The sequence below is a fragment of the Musca vetustissima genome, unplaced genomic scaffold (assembly GCF_032173495.1).
Source record: "Musca vetustissima isolate MV318-11 ecotype Yass unplaced genomic scaffold, APGP_CSIRO_Mvet_v1 utg1266, whole genome shotgun sequence".
NCBI classification, from domain to species: domain Eukaryota; kingdom Metazoa; phylum Arthropoda; class Insecta; order Diptera; family Muscidae; genus Musca; species Musca vetustissima.
This window is the reverse complement of record NW_026882875.1, coordinates 103,581-117,520: the sequence shown is the minus strand read 5'-3', so window position 1 is coordinate 117,520 and position 13,940 is coordinate 103,581. Positions and strand designations below refer to the sequence as shown.

General features: G+C 30.5%; 1 protein-coding gene across 2 annotated transcripts in view; it reads left to right on the top strand.

Moving 5' to 3' along the window:
* LOC133329558 (paramyosin, long form) overlaps nt 1-12,790 on the top strand; it is a 36,760-nt gene extending 23,970 nt beyond the window's left edge. Inside the window, exons 1-5 of one of the 2 annotated variants that reach the window (XM_061538034.1) lie at nt 3,299-4,157; nt 10,754-11,273; nt 11,345-11,440; nt 12,232-12,513; nt 12,591-12,790. In XM_061538034.1, coding sequence (XP_061394018.1) covers nt 3,334-4,157; nt 10,754-11,273; nt 11,345-11,440; nt 12,232-12,513; nt 12,591-12,785 — 1,917 coding nt within the window. In that variant the 5' untranslated portion in view covers nt 3,299-3,333 and the 3' untranslated portion in view covers nt 12,786-12,790. Of the gene's footprint in view, nt 1-3,298; nt 4,158-10,753; nt 11,274-11,344; nt 11,441-12,231; nt 12,514-12,590 lie in introns of those variants that run through there. The other variant, XM_061538033.1, reaches the window with a different exon arrangement.
* The last annotated feature ends 1,150 nt before the right edge of the window (nt 12,791-13,940 follow it).

Here is a 13,940-nt window from a genome sequence, read left to right as displayed (position 1 = left end):
AAATTTATTTTTAATTGTTTTGGCCTCCTCCTCCACCTACTATTGTCGATATGTCAAACAAAAGAGAATTACAATTGCAAAGAATTTGGCTCATTACCGACAATCAAACCACATTGCCAGTCTTTTTTATATAGTTCAACTAGCAGGAAGTTAGCCACTACATTATTTATTTAGTTATTTGGATAAAGTGAATTTTCAAAAAAGGATTTAACAAACAAAAAATTGTTTCTCAAAACGGTATGCCAACAAAAATTGTGTATATAAAAAAGATGAAACAAATATTAAATTGAATTATTTCGTTTCCACAAAAAATATTATTTTTAGAAATCCTATGAAAAAACTAGTGGTGTTATACAATCAATCAAAAGCACAAAGAAATTGAATTGAGGCATTCATTCAACCACAAAAAGAAAGAAGAAATACAATATCTACGAATTTCGATAACGTTAAACGAATACAGATGATTTATTGAATTTTTGAATGATGAAATACTAGAATTGATTGTGATTGGGAAAACAAAAAAGAAACGAGGTGGGTGTTAATTTTGAGATTTCTAACTTGAAAAAATGTAAAAAGAGAGTGTTGACATGTGGGAACGAGAGAGAAGGAGTGAGCGTTGAAAATCATATTTGTCTCAAAAATAAATTTAATATCATTTTTATTATAAGGATTAAATTTCTGAAATATAAAGTGTTTTGAATGCATTCTTTATCTATATTCCATTATATTGTAATGCCAACTGCAAATGTTAAAAAAGATAAATTTAGAATTGACATGTGTGGCATGTCACTGTCTTTCAAAATAATGTGTTGCTAAGAAATGCTGCAGGTGGCTTTAAATTTGTTAGATATATAGAAAAAAGTGAATCGATATATAAGAAAACAATCACAGTCGATATTTGAACACAATATTTGAGAATAACAAAATTTTCAATTATACCCTTAAATATCTGAACATCTCAAACTGGAATATACGATTTGTATGAATATTCAATATCTCAATTGATCTAATATTGAGTTTTTAAAACATTTATTTAAAATTTATAATCAGTCCATAAGTCAGCAATATAGGATAAAGGAATCGTTTTGCTCATTTTTATAGGATATTGTGATATTAACGAATTTGGAGTTATGAAAATCTTACAAAACGTTGCAAAGAGTCGTCATGTATAACACACATTTTGGAGATTCGATTTTCCCAAAATTTTGAAAATAAATATGTCGATATACTTTGCACTCGAGAAAAAATGTTCGAGACTTCCGAATTACAAAGCTATGTCATATAGTCGAGAACACAATTTTGAATAAGAAGAGATTCGACAATTTTTCCACACTCAAGAAAAAATGCTAGAGAATTTCGAGTTAGAAAGCTGTGTATATCCTCGAGAATACACATTTTGGATAAGAAAAGATTCGATAATTTTCCCAAAATAAAAAAATATGTCCCTATACTTTACACTCAAGAAAAAATGTTCGAAAATTTCAAATTAGAAGGCTATGCAATACAATTTAGCCAAAATGTGTTTTAAAAAAAAATATGTCCCTATACTTAACACTCAAGAAAAAATGTTCGAGTATTTCAAATTAGAAGGCTATGCAATACAATTTAGCCAAAATGTGTTAAAAAAAATATGTCCCTATACTTAATATACTTTGCACTCGAGAAAAAATGTTCGAGAACACAATTTTGAATAAGAAAAGATTCTATGCTATACTAAGTGATTAAAAAAATATATGAATTGAAATTATCAAAAAATATTAGTTTTCAATAAATATTTAGGTAAATACGAGGTCTGATCAAGAAATAACCCTTAAGATCTGATCAAAAATTCATGATTGGATTTTTTCACAATTCTGTTTGCTCAAAATTTAGCAATTTTTGCTGTTGCACGTTTTATGGCTAACACATTCATAAAAAATTATTGGCATGAGCCGAACGATATGTCATTATCGAAATCATAATTTTCTTCACTACTTCAATATTTTCAATGGTTGTCACGACCAGGACAGTTTTGCGGTCTCCATTGTGTTCTGTTCATAGTAGAGTCGTCAAACGCCACAGTCAACAATTCAATTGCCCTTGCACATTTAATTACATTTTTTTACACAAAACTTAATGCAGTTCCTTTAATACATTCACTTGAATCGTAAAATAACGAAGAGATTGCGAAAAATGCGAACTTTGAACATAACTCAAGAAATTTGAAAATAATTGTTAATTTTTTAATCAGACCTTCTACATATAATAAAAAAATAATTATTATTCTCAATATTAAAGTACAAAAACATTTTTCCATAAAATACTTTTATGAAACAATGTTGTGTATTTTTTAAAATTATTTCATTTAACACTAATTTTTGAATATCATAATTTCATATATTCCAAAATATCTTGATTTTCGTTGGCACATACAATTTTTTTCTTTCTCAACGGTCAATGTTTTTTTTCGCTTTCATTTGAAAACACTTGCCGCTGATCATTCAAAACAGATTGGTTTGATTTTGTTTTTTTTTTTCTCTCTGACAAGTAGATTTATGCGCAAATGCCTGTCAACATAAATCTATCAATCACATTTGTTTTTCTGTGTGGTTTTTTAACGTCACAACCTACCTATATACCTTCCTTCCTCGCTCTCTCTCTGTCTCTCTTCTTCGTCACCGACTCTCTTAAGACTTTCCACCGTCACTGTGTGGAATTAGCCTAATGGATAATGTTAAATATTTTCTTTCCTAAATGATGGATTCTTTTTATAGATCAATTTCTACGAAAGAAACAAAAAAGAAAATTAAAAATCAGCGAAAATAAAACTCTCTCGGGCCAAGCAACGTCACCAGAAGCACAACCATAAAGATTTGATTGACGACTGGGGAAACGGAAGTTGACACAAAATTTAAGTGGGTAAAACGAACAGCATCATTGATTGTCATCGGAGCCAACTACAAGCATATCAGCTGTGGATGCGGCAAGCTTTTTTTCGCTACTTAAAAAAAAACAGAAAACTTTGTATAGCAGCATCAAATAATTATAATTTTGTTGTTTATTAATACCACAATTATTGTAGCAATCAACGCACAACACAAACACTCGACAATTTGTAGTTTCAATTGTATCATTAAAGATACACACATACATACATATACACCCCACTAATTCCCAAGCATTAACAGTTTAAAAGAAAAACTTGTTGTTGCTGTTGTTGTTAACACACACAACATCGAACTCGAACATTTTCCTTTTAACAACGAACCCCTTACTCATTCATACCCATTTACCTAGCTGAAATACCTGATAACCCCCTCCACCCCGCCACACCCCTCTAGAAGAAAAACGACTATGTCTTTGGCATACAGTTGTCGTCCTCCCACCCGTGTTCGCCGTCATGGCGCAGCATATGAGGACAACTACGGCTATACCATGAACTACTATCAGCCAATGTTAGACTATTTAGATGCAAAGGCCCAAAGACTCGATGTATCACCGCCCCACTTGCCGTGGACCAGTGAACGTGGCCTCAAGCAGTATCGACCCTCGAACCCCGTACGCAAGTACAATATTGACGACATCTTGCGACTATCTCGCTCTGTTGCCGCTAGGGCCGATGAGATTCTATTAGACTTTCGTGTTAAAAAGCGTTCACCGTTCAGTGTCGTTAAGTTGGTGGACGCGTCGCGTGTTACCAAGCATATAGCTCCCGATTCGATATTAGAAAGAGCGCGTGAACGTTCCCGTCGTCGTCAGCGTGAATTCGAGGAACAGATACGCCAAGATACACAGAAAATCTTACAACGTATTCGACGCATAGAGTTGGACACGGTCGACATGTCTGAGGATTTTAAACGTTCGATTCGCGGCAAATCCGCTTCGGCCATAGCTAAGGCATTGCTCTCCGAGTCCTCGCGCAATATTTCACAGGCGAGGAAGGAAGAGGAGAACCTCATGTCTCAGACCATGGTGCGCTCCTCGAGTCGCGCTGGCTCCTGCTATCGGTCCACATCGCCCGAGGGTGGTCGCATCACCACCCACACATATCATATGGAGCTAATGGACGATCGCATGGTGGACAAATTGGACCACCGTGTGTCGTCCTCGCTGTACAATGTCAAACGTCAGTTGACCAATTTAAATCAGAAGACAGCTGAATTCTATGCTGATTCCAGGTGCGATTTAGAGTCTAAGTGTTGGTTGTGTCGTAAAGTTTTGCGTAATCATCCACGGATTAAGGATTACAGTTCGAGTTATTTGTATACCCATTAGGTCCGTGTGAACGGAAAATGGTCAGGGTAGAGTGCTTAGATTTCATTAGACTAAACGAAAGTAGAAAGATGAAATTTTTACAAAAAATGCCTATGGTGTGTGTTCGGAGGCATCAGGTGTAAATTGAAAATTGATGTGGCCCAGTGGGCCTGTGTCAATTTGTTTAAAATTTATGTAGGTGTTTTGGGACAACAACATTTAACCACTGTTGCCAATTTCTTTGACACATGTTCAGTTTTTTCTTCGTTTCTAGCATCCCTTCTTCGCATACCAACATCATTGTCCTCAACCACAACACAATTGGCCATTCATTTTCATTTAACCCATTTTTCTTATTTTCTTGTCTTCTGGCCACAACAAACATTTTAGATTTATTATTCGAATACAAGATTACAACAACAATAAATACAATATAAATTTACAGTTGTTGTTAATGCCTTCAATTAAAAGCCATAGAAATTAATTGAGATTTTGGTTTTATTTTTTTGTTTCAATTTCAATTTGTGTTGGTTGTTTGTTTTTCAGTATGTTTTCGATTTTGTGTGTGAGTGTGTGTCTTTCTGATTTTTCTTGGGGTTCCTTAAATTTATTTTTATGCCTCGTAGCTCTACGGTGTACAGCAGACATCATCAGCGAACAACGAATATTTCGAGATAAGCAACAAGTACATTGTGTGGTGTTTTCTTTATTATTTCTGGTCATTTATTGTTTCTATTGCTTATTTTCTCTCTCCCGGGCCATTGGCTTTTTTGTTTTATCAGCATTATTTTCATTTGATTTGACAGCCAGCCACCCAACCATATGTGGGCTATGGCTTATTTCGTTTAGAAAAATTTATTAAATTTGATAGGTATGCTAATTAGCCATGATTTTCAATTAACATTGACGTAAGTATGCTATACACTTTGCTTTATTTTTTGGTGGTTTAGGGATTAGGAAATATTTGTGAGAGACGTCAGAAAAATAGATTTCAAAATTAAAAACAAAAAAGAACAGAATCATCCTTTTTCATATATGAAAAATATGTGAAATATTTTTTGAAAAATAGAGAAATAAGAAATATTTGTCTTTAACCCAAAACCTGGATCCAAATAAATACACAGCGTTACGAGACATTAAAAATACAAGTCTAAAAAGGTCATTTAAAAAATGGCTTTAAAAGCTTCCATCGCATTTTAAGACTTTCAAGGCTTCTATCGTTGAAAAAAGACATTTTAAGGCCTTTGAAGGCTTCTATCGTCAAAAAAAATACCTTTCAAAGAAAGGAGAATAATAATTTTCTGTGTATAAATCTGCACAATAAAACAGGAAATATTAAGGCTTATATCTGGCCTAAAAAATGCCTTTGAAGGCTTCTATCGTCTAAAAAAGGTATTTTAAGGCCTAAAAAGAGTTTAAAGTCTACCAATGTCTAAAAATACCATTTAAGGCTTCAATCGTCTAAAAAAGGCATTTTAAGGAAATGAGAATAATTAGGAATTTTCTATCGTCTGCAAGAGGGCTTTCAAGACTTCTATCATCTAAATAAGACATTTAAAGACTTCTACCGTCTGAAAAAGGCTTTAAAATGCCTAAATAAATAAAAGCGATAACAAATTTAAAAGTTTCTATCGCTTAAAAAACGCCTTTAAAAGCTTCAATCGTATAAAAAATGTATTTTAAGGCCTTTAAAGGTTTCTGTCGTCTAAAAACAGGACTTTAAAGGCTTCTATCGTCCTAAAAAACATTCAAAGGCTTTTATTAACTAAAAATGGCCTTCAAAGGTTTCTATAGCCTGTATACATACTTGCACTATTTTTCAAATTAAATTAAAAAAACGTTGAATTTTTCCGCATACTATTTCAAGCACAAATAAAATTAACAACAAAATTAATTAAATTAAAAACAAAATTAACAACAATTATAATGGTATAATTATATCTCTACAGTAGTATTCAAAATTTGAATACTAGAATTTAATTAGTTTGTTCTGTACTCAAAACTTTTTAGAATTTAATAGAAGATTTTTGCAGGACCTGAAATATATCAAATATGTAACTTTTTATTCAATACTCATTAAGAAATAAATTAATATTTTAGATTCTACATTCGAAAATATTTCCATCATTGCATAAAAATTTGAAGCAAAAAGCAACCAGGTCAAAGAAATCAATTTTTGCACAGTAGGAGAAAAATCGTAAAGGAAACACAGCTTTTATTTCGAATTTGAATACCACAGAAACAGATTCAAAAATTGGAAAAAAATATTGCAATTTTTTGAAAAAGGCTCAATTATTGAAAGGTATGCAATGACCCTCTTCATAAATTGTAATAGCACTGAATAATCTGGTAACACCTTATTATCGCATGTTGTCATTCAACATAGTAATTCTTTATGGATTAATTTAAATATTTCTTCAGGTTAATACAATAAATTCATGGAACCAGACCAGTTTTATATTTGAAATCTCTATATAGTCTTTCTTCCTCTGAAATAATAATGACTATATTATGTCTACGACATTAAAATATTATAAAATAAACAAGTCTATGAGAGTAACTGAAAACGCACCATATGAAATTACCAAAAAAATTGAAACCGGTAGTTCTAATACATCAGTAGCATTGGTCTACGAAATTAATACAATTAAAACAGTGATCTCTTTTTGTGGCATCTATCCTCCCTTACATTTCATCTTACATTAACTTTCAGACCATTTAAAAAGGTCTCTGTAATGAATACAGTGTAATCTTTTAAGGCTCTCCTGAAATAAAATATAAATATAGCACTTTCTCTCTCTCTCTAGGTTAAGTCGAAGCTCTAACCTCTCATTGAGACATGCCAAATTTACTACAAATTTGTATTGCCTGTACAAAATGCACTCTCTTCTAAATATATTCTCTAAAACAGAACAAGCAAGGAGTCGCTCTTGTGCGCTGTTTTATACACCATTTACTCTCAAAGAGAGCACGAGTGCGGTAGTATGCCCGATGCAGCTTTAGAATGCATAGCTGTGATGTATGAAGAGGTTGAGTGGACATAAATTCAACTTTCGTTTTGTAATAATTGAGCCAAGATTGGCAACATCGAATCTCGTTAACTGAAACGGCCTCCATTAAGGCTTCTTTAATATGAAATTGTCTACATCTGAGCTTAAATCACGGATGTCCACGTATTCTCTTTTTTCTATCAACACGACAGACGAAAATAGAAACCATCGACGCTAACGTACTGGTTTGGGCATAATTGGGCATATCAGAGAATATTGTGTGGACTATTCTGAGAAACATCGATATTATAAAATGCGACAATTCATCTATAAGTAGAATTAGAATTCCGGGAATGTGAGACATATGAAATTATCAAACTTGAGGTTGCAACACTTGTCTCTTAAAATTTCGAAAATCTGCTCTACAAAATATCTTATAATAAAAAGCTTTTTTATCGTAGTTTCTTTAATTAAATATATTTTATATTAAATAGAGCATTGACATACACCATATATCTAATGCAGTAATAGTAAAAACCCACACTTTAATATGAATATATATATTTTTTAAATTTTAAAAATATATAATTTTATTCTATTGTTCTTTCACTCGAAACAATACAATAACGCTACGTATGTCTCAACTACAGAGACATAATATTAAACAAAAAAACACAACAACAATTTTAAATATTTCATAGCTTCATCATGTGACAAGGTCCTTTTGAAATTCTAACGAAAACATTTTTTTTCTAAAATCATTTTTTCTTAAGTAAAAACATCCATCAGCAGAGACAATGAAATGAAATAATGTACATACTTATGTTATATATATATAAATATGTTAATATAAGCAACTATATTTTGATTTATTATATAGCAGTGCGTAAATGCACAGAGTAACAAAAAAAAAACAAAAATATGTTTCTAGCGGTGGGGGGAAAACAAATAATCTCTTGAACACCCCCATATATGTCTGTGTACATATATACATATGTAGTGCATGTGCGGAACCTCAGTGCTTCAATACAGCTATTGTTGTGTGATTTATTCCGTTTTTTTGCTTTGCTTTGTATTTTCAAAATCGTTGCCAAATATTTTGAGATTAAGTAATTGAAAGCAAACAACAACTGATGTTTGCTGTGTGTACGCTGATGTACTGATTCTTTTGGGCTAAACAACAAAAACAAATTCACATTTTTGAAATGTTATGCAAATTTCATGTACATAGTAGCATAATATATGAATGATGAAGAGTATAGATATATTATTTTAGCAAATATTTTAGATAATAATATTAAGTAATTTTTAGCAAAACAAAAAAAATCAGAGGAAAACTACACCTTGAAAAAACATATTTACCTGTAAAGTATGTTTAGATGTATTTAAAAAAAAGTAATTTAATATCACTACCCAACAAAGTAACTAAATTTATCCCCGACGATGACTATGACAAACTGCTGGCCATTGTTTTTTTTTCTCAAATGATTAAGAATAAATGCATTTTATTTATATGTTTTTAAATTTTAAATTTATATCAAAGAGATTCTTAAATTTGTTTAGCCGAAGGCTAAACCATCATCTCATCACCCGTGTAAATTAGTCATTCATCCTAGTGGTGACAATGTAACAAACATAGTTTTTTTACACAATAAACTCAAGAATGCATGAATCGATGAGTCATGATGATGAACTAAATCAATTTGTCAAAATCATTTTCGAAATGTAACACCAACAACTACAACAACTGCAAAAAAAGAGCAGGCGAACTATTTAAAGATGTGATGCCATCATCATCTCGACAAAGAGGTTCGATCAATACGATGTAGTAATTTGTCAGCACCTTAAGTATTTGTGTTGTTTGTGACAAGTTCAGGTCATGTCAACGTTGTTACCGATCAAACATGAATGACATGCGAGACAATTGAAACGAGGTTAATATTAGTTAGTCATTTTATGAATAATTTATTTTCAAATTCAGAGAGGTCTTTAGGAAAAGAAAATAATTTTGAAGTATGCAGAAATTAAAAAAGTGTTTTTTTGGTTTATTTTATTTAACAAAAACAAACAATTATAGGAAAAAGGAAACAAATTGAACATATATATATAAAAAAATTAATTAATATAACTTAAAAAATAAATAAATATCTATATATATATATATATATATAACTATATATTAATATATCTATAAATTAAATAATAAATAAAAAAATCATAGTAATTTTAAAAAAGTTTATAATCTTTAGTAATTTACTTTTTTATATAATAACGATTTGAATTATTTTTTCTCAGAATTTTTGATTTTTTAAAAAAACCCAAAAGGAATTTAAAAATCTTAACATTCGAATATTTTCAATTCGAAAAAAATTAATTTTAATTTTAATATAATTTTTAATAAAAAAATAAATGCAACAGTTTTAAAAATATTTATTACTATTGATTTTTTTCATTATTATTTAATTATTTTTATTATTTATTTAATAAAAATAATAATAATAATATACAAAAATATTAGAAAAATATAGAATTTTCCAAGATCCATAAAATATACATTATTATTGTAATAATTCTAATTTTTTATACAAGTTTCTTTTTCTGAAAAATTAAAAAATAAATACAAATATTACAAAATATTTATTATTAGCTATTATATTTTTTATTATTTTTTTAATAAATATAGACATATTTCTTGCTTGGAATTTTTAATTTTTTATAACGAATATTTTGGTCGCAAAGGGATATAAAAATTTAATAATTTCGAATGTTTATTATTTTTTATTTTTTTTATTATTTATTTGATTTTATTATTATTTATTTATTTTTATTTAATTAATATTAATTTATTTAATTGTTATAATTATAAATATAGCGATATAACATAATTAGTACATTGTTAAAAATATAGGAAAAAATATAATATATTTCGAGATCAATGAAATAGACATTATTATTATTCCCTATTTGTATACAGAAACTAAAAAATATATATTTTTATTTGTTTTTTTTATTAATTATTTACTTTTATTTTATAAATCTAGATATATTTCATGCCTTGAATTTTTTTTTTTTTAAAGAATGTGTTTGTCGTAAAGGCATATAAAAATTTAGTACATTCCAATTTTAAAAAAATATATATTCAGGATTTTTTGAGATCCCTAAAATAGTCATTGGCTTGATAAAAGATTTCTGTGTTAATAATCTGTATATACTACACACATAAATACCGACAATTATATACACATATTAGTAAAAAAAAGGTTAAATTTTTATTAATTAATTTTTAACGGAATTTTTGTAAATACGTTCGGAAAACATTTTGAAAGTATAAAATCATAAAAAACCATTTACATTTTATACAGATGTCATAGAAGCTTATTTTTTGTATGTAAATCCCTAAGAGGTAAACGACAAAGGAACAAATCAATTTCTTATAAATGTTTGCATCACTTTAATTCCAAAAATTATCATAATCCGCAACTAACCTCAATTTGTTTGTTTGTTTCCTGTTCCTCACCCACCCATTTTAGCAAACAAACTTCCATTGAAATTGAACAATTGAATGCTCGCGTTGTCGAAGCCGAAACCCGTTTGAAGACCGAAGTCCAACGCATCAAGAAGAAGTTGCAAATCCAAATCACCGAATTGGAAATGTCCTTGGATGTTGCCAACAAGACCAACATCGACTTGCAAAAGGTTATCAAGAAACAATCTTTGCAATTGACCGAAATCCAAGCCCACTACGAAGATGTTCAACGCCAATTGCAATCGACCTTGGACTCGTATGCCGTTGCCCAACGTCGTTTGGCCGCCATGAACGGTGAATTGGACGAAGTCCGTTCGCAATTGGATAGCGCTCAACGTGCCAAGCGTACCGTTGAATTGCAATTCGAGGAGGCCAATACCCGTATCAATGAATTGCACGTTGCCAATGTCAACTTGGTATCGACCAAATCGAAATTGGAACAAGAATTGAGCGTTATCTCATCGGACTATGAAGAAGTTAGCAAGGAATTGCGCATCAGTGACGAACGTTACCAGAAGGTTCAAGTATGTGTTGAGAGGTGCAGATTTTTAAACGAATGGATAAATTAATTTATTTATTTTCTGTTTTTCTTAAGGTTGAACTTAAGCACAGCATTGAACAAATCCATGTTGAACAAGAGCGTATTCTTAAATTGGAAACCATCAAGAAGTCCTTGGAAGTTGAAGTAAAGGTAGGTATCTCAACACAAAATTAAAAAAACGTACGCAGATAATTCAAAGCATCAAGTGTGTATGGTTAAAAAATGTATGGTTTTAAAAAGTGTGGTTTCTACATAGAAATATTTTTTTGGAGAAAAATATGTAAAAATCCTTGGGAATAACAAAAATCGGCATAGACAATTGTCCGGTCCAAAATAGTACGGAGGACTATATCGATATATATATATAATTTTTTAATTTCTTGACTAATAGCATATAAATCCTAACAATTGGGAAAAGGATGATATTTCATGTGGGACCTGCAAGTATCAAAATACCCTTACCACACCCTGGAACTTTATAATGTATGGGCTCTATATTCTAAATTTGTTTCAATGAATTCCTCATATTTCCCATATTTTCAATTTGTTTCAATGAATTTTTATACCTACTGGAATCTGAATATATCATTCCCAATTTTTACAAAGGATTACATAGGACGAAAATATCGAAAACAAAATCAAGGAACAACTCTACATTATTAGGAGTCTCTCATAGAGAGATCAGGACAACGGAAATATTTTAAATATAGTTGAAATGTTTACGCTAATGACGTTAAAACTTATAGGCCAGGAGGCAATGCCCTACGGAAACCCTAAAGTCCTCATTTCTGTTTGAAAAAACCGCCAACAAATATCTCCATATCGGAATATATTGACCTTTGATTTGTCCCAATTTTTATGATTCTCTGTGATTATGTACAGGCTATTTTTATGTCGTCTCATTCACTAATAATTTTAATTTATTTTTTCTCTCTTTACAGAACTTGTCCGTTCGCTTGGAAGAAGTTGAATTGAACGCCGTTGCCGGTAGCAAGCGCATCATCAGCAAATTGGAAGCCCGTGTACGCGATTTGGAATTGGAATTGGAAGAAGAAAAGAGAAGACACGCCGAAACCATCAAGATCTTGAGAAAGAAGGAACGCACCGTCAAGGAAGTCATGGTACAATGCGAAGAAGATCAAAAGAACATTATGTTGTTGCAAGAAGCCTTGGACAAGTCCAATGCTAAATTGCAAATGTTCAAGCGTCAAATGGTTGAACAAGTGAGTATTGATTTAATTTTAAAAATAAATTAAAGAATTATTTTCTAAAAATTCCTGTCGCTTTTTTCCTTAAACAGGAGGGTGTTTCTCAACAAACCATTACCCGCGTACGCCGTTTCCAACGTGAATTGGAAGCCGCCGAAGATCGTGCCGAAAATGCCGAAACCAATTTGAACATGATCCGTGCCAAGCACCGCACCTTTGTCACCACCTCCACTGTTCCCGGTTCCCAGGTCTACATCCAAGAAACCACAAGAACGATCACCGAATAAATTAAATTATTCATAATATCTAAGCCAACCAACCAACCAAAGAAAGCAAGCTTCAAAAATTATCACACACACACACTATCAAAAACAAAGAAAATAACCTCAAGATAGAAAACAAAACATCACTTTATCAAGTTTTTATATAGAAATTCTGATGATGAACAACAGAAAACCCTACCCCTAAGATAAAGAAAACAAAAAACTTCACATCACAACACCATCATTCGAAGTTTTTTTTTTCAAATCACATGTTTCGAATAAATGTATTTTAATTTAATTAATTTCGCAAAAAAAGAACAACAAAAAGAAGAATGAACAACAAATAAAATTTTTAAATTTAAGAAAAACCCCAAAAATGAAATCATCTGAAAAACACCAAAAATACGTTTTTTTGTTTTGTTTTGTTGTAGTACACACTTATTTCTTGTATTTAGTTTAGAAGTTGTCGCCCATTCCTTTCGAAGGACAGGGACACTAACGTTGCCAACACCGCCAACATTTCAAAGTATTTTAAGGATGTTTTTATTATTTTATTTCGTTTCTTTACGTTCTGGAATCCAAGTATCCACAACACAATGGGACAGTGCGCAGCAAAATGCATTCAACAGCCAACAACAATATTTCGTATAGATTTTTTTTTAAAATATTTTTTAAGTATTTCATTTAAACCCAATAATCACACCATGGGTTTAAAAAAATGGGAATTCATTAATTTTTTTGGATAAAATTGATTTTTTTGTATTTTTTCTCTCTTTTTAATATAATAAATTTTAATATAAAACCAAAAAATATATAAATAAAAAAAACTAAAACCAAAAACAAAAACATCAAAATGAAAACTTTCTTTTATTAGGATTGTTTTCACGAAGAGCCCTTATCATCATGATACGTCTTTAGATCTGAGCAATAAACAATTAAAACCCAAAACTTTTGTCTCAGATCCAATCATAATCATAATGCATATCATATCATTTATCACTAATTATTAATATTAGCAATTATTAATTAATTTAATTAACCACACAACATTATTATCATCATCGTCATGATCGACAAACAAAAAAAAAGAGAATTGAAATATTTGTTTGTTTAATTATTTATATATTTTCTTGTTAGTAATATTTTGTTTTATTTTTTCCTTGCTCTTAGCTCATAAAT